The sequence below is a fragment of the Aquila chrysaetos genome, chromosome W (assembly GCF_900496995.4).
Source record: "Aquila chrysaetos chrysaetos chromosome W, bAquChr1.4, whole genome shotgun sequence".
Classification (NCBI taxonomy): Eukaryota; Metazoa; Chordata; class Aves; order Accipitriformes; family Accipitridae; genus Aquila; species Aquila chrysaetos.
This window is the reverse complement of record NC_054457.1, coordinates 1,469,658-1,478,137: the sequence shown is the minus strand read 5'-3', so window position 1 is coordinate 1,478,137 and position 8,480 is coordinate 1,469,658. Positions and strand designations below refer to the sequence as shown.

General features: G+C 34.3%; 1 protein-coding gene across 3 annotated transcripts in view; it reads right to left on the bottom strand.

Moving 5' to 3' along the window:
• Nucleotides 1–361: 361 nt before the first annotated feature.
• The window catches only part of LOC121232795 (activated RNA polymerase II transcriptional coactivator p15-like), a 43,684-nt gene continuing 35,565 nt past the window's right edge, over nt 362–8,480 (bottom strand). For 2 of the 3 annotated variants that reach the window (XM_041121264.1, XM_041121265.1), the window contains exons 4-6: nt 8,082–8,190; nt 5,549–5,624; nt 362–3,907 (exon numbers count right to left, since the gene is read on the bottom strand). In XM_041121264.1, coding sequence (XP_040977198.1) covers nt 3,820–3,907; nt 5,549–5,624; nt 8,082–8,190 — 273 coding nt within the window. In that variant the 3' untranslated portion in view covers nt 362–3,819. Of the gene's footprint in view, nt 3,908–4,362; nt 5,625–8,081; nt 8,191–8,480 lie in introns of all 3 variants that reach the window. The other variant, XM_041121266.1, reaches the window with a different exon arrangement.

Genomic DNA, 8,480 nt, shown 5'->3' with positions numbered 1-8,480 from the left:
TAATCCAACTATTTTAAGTATACTTTATCACAATGTTAAAAAAAAATAATAAAGACATATGACCATTAATTTGCCTGTTAGCAATAGCAGCTATATCTGCCAACTATCATTAGGATCCAATTATTAAGATATTCCTTTTCTTGTGATAACGTGAGTGTAGCCAGATATGCTTGTGTTCCAAGAGATGGAAAGATGCTTCCGGTCAGAATACAAATACTAGAGGAAACACAAAGGGAGCTGTAGGTCTCAGGTAAGGGATGGCAAACAGAAAGCAGAGGAAACAGCAGAGCTCCACAAGGCCATTTCACATTGAGATAGCTAGCAAAAAGCTTCAAAGATTACATAAAATCAACACCATAAGCAGACTGCAAAGTTTTATTGCTATATACAACTTAAGTTTCAATTTCAAGTAGTTAATTGTTAGGGTTGCCTCAATCTCAAGTTTGTTCTTAATATATGCAATGTCATTCATCTCTCCCTCAGATATATTGTGCAATGATATTTTAGTGAATAGAACAACTTAGGTCTTTTCATTCCTAAGATGAAATGGACTTTATTTTCAACAGCCCGAAAATTATTCTGACACATTAGCCTATTGGTGAAAGCAGAAAACATTTACATTCTTAAGGTGTGAAATTTCTTATTTAGCTAGCTATTCTCTATGCAACACAAGTAACAGGGTTATGTAAAAATCTTACCATTTCTTTACTTCAGCAGTTTTTACCTCATTAACTTCTGCCCAAGTGAACTGATATCTAACAGTAGTCTACTAGGCATGCTGGCCAAGGAGGCATAAAATGTTTTTCTTATTTAGCCTTATCAAAAGCACCTAGAGATTTCCAAGAACATAGTCTGTGCATTACACCAACTTTTGCAGTTTTACAGCAAACTCTATTCATCTTTAGGATTATGGAGAGCCTACCTCCTTCCAAAGGACAATAATGTTTTTAAAAACTTGACTCCTCAACCCAACCTCAGTTCCTACTTCATTCGCCATCCCATCCATGACGAGCATATGGATTCACTCAAAGCAAAAAGTACATTGAAAACAGAATTAAGCAGATCTTACAAAAAATTATAACATTTTTGTTCAATGAAGTGCCATACCAAGGGAACAGCTGTGTCACCAAGTTCTCAGTCTAAGTTATCTCCATGACTAATGGCATGTCCCTCTGCTCACAAGACAGCACAATTTAAGCTTCCCTGATAAACCATCACCGAGCCAAGGAACATTTCAGTTCTTCAGCAGGTATCTTCACATTTTTACATAACAATATTAAGTTGAGAGCAGGAGACAATAAGCTTGATTCACAACAGGAAAAACATTGCCTATCAGATTGCTCTTCCATATGTAGTCACCAGAGATACAAAGATGAATCCTACCAATAAGTGGCAGTAAATGGGAAATAGGTAGGACACGATGACCCTCCATCAACCCCAAACTGCATTTCTTCCCTTTGAGCCAAGGTAATTTCTGAATCTGCGGCTATAAATTGCTAAACTAATCAAAATTACTTGGAAGAAAAATCTGTTTGGTTCAAGGCTACAATCAGTTAATCCACTCCCTACAGATCAGTCACAGCAAGCAATTTTTGTTTGAAAAACAAATATCCTTCCTAAAGAAGCCTACACTAATCTAATTATGACCAATGATAGAAAAAAGCTTCTTACCCATTTATTTACTTAATCTATGGTTACATTTATTGTCAGATCAAAAAGAAACTCCACTCAAAAGATAATCAGCCATTTTCTTAACAGTAGCAACTTATCAGGCACTTCCCTTCTGTTTGGTGTTTGAAAGTGTGTTTATATCTGCTGCTTCCATATTCACGTGACACTTGTTCTTCTATCATAATGAAAAATTTCTATCCCTCTGGGCTAACACAAGCAACCACCCACCCACAAACATGGACCAAGTATAAAATTATTAAGTTTCCAAATTTCCAAATTACAACAGTTGCAAGAAACAAGTTGTTATGAAAATGGCTATTTAAGAAAAAAAAGTTTTAGTGCAGCTAAATTTCTATTAAAAATAATGCTATGTCAACAGAAGTCTTCATTTATTTCCAAGTGTTCAAATTGTTATTACACATATGCCATTTAACTACCTTTTATTTGAACATTAAGATAATTACAGTTGGAGGGCACATATTTCCAGTGGCCTCTCTGCAGTAGATACCACCAGAACAAAACATGAAACATTCCACGTGGTTAACAATATGACATTTGAGTTACCAGAATTACAATCATCAATTTTTTGCTAACAGATCACATAAGTACATAACTGGGGCATTTCCTTTAACAGAAATATCAAACTTAGTACTGCATTTGTTTAACTTCAATATGAACATCTCTACATAAGAGCAACATTGTACATGAGTTTGATTTAGCACACATATGGTACTTTGGCAGCTCTAACTCTGATGTATTTTTCCTCGTAAGCTCCATAGTAGGTTTAATTTATAAAACACATTGCTAATATGCCCAGCATAAATATCAAGAATCAAATGCATCTTTCTTTTGCCACTTCAATGGGAAAGGAAGCAGTGTTTTTTATCTCATATTACACAGTCTTTTCATACATGCACAATTTTCTTCCATGGACGCTTCTACATGTACCCTAACTACCATTTTGTCTGCAAGAAAATAATCTTTATTCAAAAAAAATCTGAATTTTCTTCTCAAATTAGAAAGACTACAGCCATGGACAATTACATGACAAATCACTATCACTACCAACTATTTATTTCAAAATAACATTGAATGTGTCAAATTTTTATCAAGTAACCAGCACATCAGCCATCTGAGATGCAATTAATTCCCTCACAATTAAACACATCCCATTTTGAGTTCATTTGTGAAACTGACTAGTTTATTAGTTACTTTTTCTGTAGGACAGTCATGCAGACATTAAGACTGGCTCAGGTAAAATATATGATATTTTATCATTATTACAGGCAGAAATATAACTGGCAGATGGAAAACTATTTTTAACACACACAAACTAAGTAAAATCAAACTGCCCCAAGTTTTCTCAAGTAAAATGGGATAAACGGCTCCAGTAATTATCATCACAAATTCAGCATGGGTGTTATCTATAAGAGGAACTAATAGTTCTTGGTTAACAAATACTAATTTCTTTGAACATCTCTACCATCAGTTTCCACAAGAGAACTAATCACTATCTTAAAACTTTTTCACTTACTCCCCCAAAATGAATGAATTTAATTCTCCACCTTCCACAATTATATTGTACTCTGATACACAACTGTCATCCAATGACCTACTACCACAGTAGTCCAAGTGAGGACAATGTTCCCTCTATTATGATAATCATGCACTTTAAAGTAGCCACATGAAAGTTTTGAGGTAAAATGGTTGAAATCTGGTTGTAAAATTTCAGATTTAAAGGAAAAAAAAACATATATACATACCACAAATAAAAAAAAAACAAAAAACACCTAGAATCTGTTGTTAGTGATCTGAAGCAATTTATCTCATTCACTTATCTGTGAAAATTTTAGCAGATATTTCATATTTATTCTATTTGGTCCAAATATCCCTACATGCCATTAAGAATCACTCAAAAAAGAATGTTGTGCCCAAAAATGCAGCTGCTACCACAAAACATCTCTTCATCCTTTTATTCACCCTCAAGCAGTTCTTAAAAACTCAGTTTTCCTGAGCTATAAAAAACCCCAGATCTTAACTTTATTTGAAATATGTCAACAATGGATAAGTTAAAAAGCAGGTAGAGGTATCTGACATAATATTTAAATTAAATTAAATATATAACTAATTTGATGAAGTTGCCCTTCCTCACCCTTCAATACCCATTTGTATTGAACTCTGCAGCACAGGAACAGTCTGTGTATGGCACTTAGCAGAACAGGACTTCCATGCATGTCTGCAATATAAACAATTATATTAAGATATTCCAAAATTAAACAAATAGTAAATCCTGTTTATGTATACAAAATTTTAAAAATACATTAAATTTAACATAAAATGGGAGAATTACAGCTGAACCAGTAAGTTGTACATTCACTACATAGCCTTGAAATGTCAATTTTCATGAAGTTGTTTCATCTTCTTCCTTTGATTAACTGAATTAAGTCAGAAAATAAAACTCTTCTCCAATTCTGCTAACATACATTTCTTCACTGTAGTTGTTACGTGTCAGCTAACTTTGATCTTTCACCGTAAACTTCTGTACTGGCATGCCCCTTATCTCTCCAAGTTCTACTCAAACATCATATTCTCCCTTCTTCATTCCATAGTTTGTGACACCTACCAAGAAGCCCTTCAACTGGGGCAGCATCTAGTCTAATAGAGCTTCCACTGGACAGAAGCTTTTCTTACCAGAATAGTACACTGGTAGACAAGCAAAGTTCTCTAGAGTCATGATCCACTGTGTACCAGCGCTCCATTGTAAGCACTAAGTATCTTCTGTACAAAAGATAAAACAGTTGTACGCATGTAAGCCACACAAGGTGAGCCAAGTTAAATGGTTTAAGTGGGCAGTGTGGACAGGGCAGAAGCATGATAGCCAGACATTTTGGCTGAAGCAATTTTAACCCCGTTTGACTGTTTAACCTGTGTTACAGCCTAGCTTAAGCATCATTGTTTATACAATACTCTCAAACAAACAAAAGCCCTACAAAGACAGGTTAACTGTTCTTTTCTATAGACTAACTAGTCAGTATGTGTTCAAGAATGAATTTAATGCAAAGCTTGAAAAGGGTACCTAACTAATAACCACATTTGGAGCTTTTAAATACTATCTTACTCTGAGGTATATGTCTATTACTGTAAAAGTTTATGCATCACATTCTAAAATCTAGGGCCCAAGAATAAAGGCTATATTTTCTAAGCCAAGCAAGCTATAGAAAAACGGGAAGAAATAGTGTGTGGCTTGCATTCAGGTGTTATTGTTTAGCATAACACTTCATGCAAGTAATGCAAAAAAGTCTATATACTCAGGACTGTTTACATCTGAATAAATACGGTAAATTAGCAAATACAGTATTTAAAATTATCTTAAAAAATGTGTTTTACCAGGTATTCACTGTTTGTATCAAGTCTTAAAACAGAAAGCTGTCAGGGCAATACCAAAGAGTATGAAATAAAGTAAAAAAAATAAAAAAAATTAAATGAAGACATTTTAAGAAATCTCCTCAGAAAATAAATTCATATTGACGGTTAACTAAACTGAAACTAAAACAAAGACTAAAGCTATTAGGTGGCCTTATCAGCAAACAACTTCAATCAAAAGGCCATAAATACCTATGCTTTACATATTATTTGATTTGTTTATTTTATACCATGAGGTGAAAGCAACACATTTCCTTTTAGTAAAGTATACACAAATAGCCTCACTCAGAATACACTTTTAATGCACATAAAAAAAGTATTCATCTTACAAATCGTTTTGCAATTCAAATATACAATAGCTTGGAAAACAATATTTTAGAAAACAAAAGCCAATGTAAAAAGACCACTCAAAACAACTAAAATTATAAAGGTTTCTGTATGGCTCTGTATTTACAGTTTTCTTACTGCATCATCAATATCAGAAATCTGTTCCTTCAGCTGGTTCCACTGTTCTGGATTTAAAGAAATACCTGAAATGCATTAAAAATAAATACTTAGGACAAAAAGAAAATTGTAGTGCAGGATCTTGCATAATTACTGTCAAGGCTGGTTTCATACACAAAGTCTATGTCATGACTATTAATGCTTAAGCTACCTCAAGTGTAACAACCATCTCAGTTACAAAGTTAAACTACTAATTTGGAACACTTCAGTTTAACTTTATACCTTAGCTTATCTCTGGAGAAATTAAACTTATGAAGAAAACGAGTGCAGTATAACAAATTCATTCACAAGTGTTAGGCTAAACACAGGAAGTGAAATACAGCTCTGGCCTTGATAGAAGGCAGCACAAAAGAAATGTAGGAAATCAACCGTATTCCTGTTGGCTCCTAAAAGCCATACCTCTGTGGACTGAACTTCTATGCACTTTTAAAGTACCATAATTCTGGGTTGGGTTTTTTTTCCTCCTGTTTCTCAAAGCACTGTGAATAACATAGTATAAGTAACATTTTGGAGAGACTCTATTCCACTCCCTAGCACTCACAAACCAACACAGAAGTTATTTTTTTCACTTCAAGTTCACTATAGCTTCTAGTGACATTCGATCAATAATTATTCAGTGCCCCACAACCCATCTCCTCAGTTCTAAATTTGTACTTCCTTAAGTTCAAGTCCAGGCACATGCTTCCTTTGTGCTTTAGTCTCCTCATTCTTCCCCTAAAATCTCTATATGCCAACTTTATGCAAGTACAGACTCACAGGCCTACCTCTCATACTCTCTCCAGCAAGGCTCTTCTACTATTTACCCCCACTCTCCCCGCCTCAGTGATAAGGCTTACTTCATTGCTTTCTCCCTGTAGGTGGAACAGGACCTGAAAACAGGTAAAATTTCGAATCCCATTTTTGGGGCTCATCACCTTTTTTTTTTTCTTCCTTCTATCATCACTATCTTATCAGAGCACCACTTATCAGAGTAGCAAGCAGTCTGCACGGAGCTATTCTAAGCGGTTTTCCACCAGTCTTTAGAGGGCAGGTTTCTTTTGAAAACAGGCCAGGTGTGCTAACCATTATTAGGGGACCAAAAGTCATCAAGATGCCCCTGAACAACATATGAGATAAACTGCATGCAGTTCAGACCTGCTGTTGGAAACAATCTGACACAACAATTCTGAACTGTTGGATTTTTTTTTTCTATATTTTATTACACAATTTCAACTGTCCATACTGTTTTTAGGATAGCTAGATAAGGGGCTCATAAGTGCATCAATGGAACATTAGACTCACATACTGTATCAATTATTATTAATTTTATCCTAATAAAATTCAGATCCTTTTGGCACATTGATAAACATTTCTATCTACATCATATAATTTTTGTCACTTGGCATACCCATCAAGTTTCATTGTAGTTTACCACTCAAACTGCATATACTTTTGATTTCCACCTCAAAACACAGCAGTTTAAAGTCCTTAGAAGTTGGGAGTAATCTTTTTTGTTAAGTAGCAGCAACACATCCAAACCAAGAAATTTTCCTTTACAGTACCAGTACACCTGTTCATACAAATAACCACTAAGAACAGGTTTAAGAGAGCTGTCGAAAATGTTTCTCAAGCTTTCCAAATGTCTATTTGCTCCTGGACACACTAGGAGAGTGTAACAAGCCTTATGCTGATTCTACATTAAATGTCTTCAATCTCCAGGACAGGATGTTTCATACTTACCTCTTTCCTTGGTGCAATATAAAAAATGATTAAAAGTAAGCTTTTCTAACAGAAGCAACGTGACATTAAGGAAAGCACTACTACTGCAACTATCCTCACATCCCCATCTTGTGGGCAGCAAAGTTCTGAAAATGGTTCAGTGAAGGCATGCCATAAAAAGTAGGTATGGGAGTAGCAATTAAAGGTACAATGGCTTATGCTGTGTTGCAGATTAGAAGCACAGTACCAAAACTTGAACACTTGAGGTATTTTCACCTGAACTAAAATCTTGAAATATTTTTTACAAAATTAGTCACATTAAATGTTTTAATTATTTTAATCTAAAATTTGATAGAAATTGAAGATCATTGTTTTAAAGAAATTAACATCTTATTACAAATGAATAACTTAAATCTTTTCAGTGACATTTGAAATAAGAAATCCAATTGTAATAAAAGCAAGAAATGGCATTAAGTTAATCAATGGGAAAATGCGTGGCCATGTATATAACTCCCATACCAAATTTGCTTGTATTTCATGCCTTTTTTTCCATAAATCATGGGGGATCCATTTAGGAAAACAGACTCAGGCCAAAGAAACCACTTTGCTTTTGTTTATAACCTACAGATAAAACTAATCATTTGTTAAAATATAAGTTATAAAAAAGTAAACATATTACTCTAAAAATACCATGTAGTAACAAAGTATAAAAATCTGATACACAAAGTTCTCCAGAAAACTGCAGACAATGTTTTAATACAAACTAACATGAAGCAGAACAATACCTTTTCTGCCAGGCTTCATTTCACCTTCTTGATCCATCCAGTATTCTCTAATATCAATTAAGACTTTCCCTTTAAAGTCACGAACACTGACATATCTCATTTTGCCAATCTGTCAAAATACATATAAGAATATCTTTTAGATATTTTACATATTACAGCATTCACTTTTCCCAGCAGTATCACACTTGGACATGTGACATTGCACACTGCAGCTTATTTTAGACACCAGAGAAACAACTAGATCAAGAGCTTAATCCAGAGTAGTCAGTAGGCAAATAAGTAATGACAATATAAATGGGTGAACAACTTAAAACCAGTTGAGCATTTAATGCTCAATGCAAAAGTGGCTCTCCTGGAATAAAAATACTTATATTCTTAACAAGCTTACCTCTTACAAAA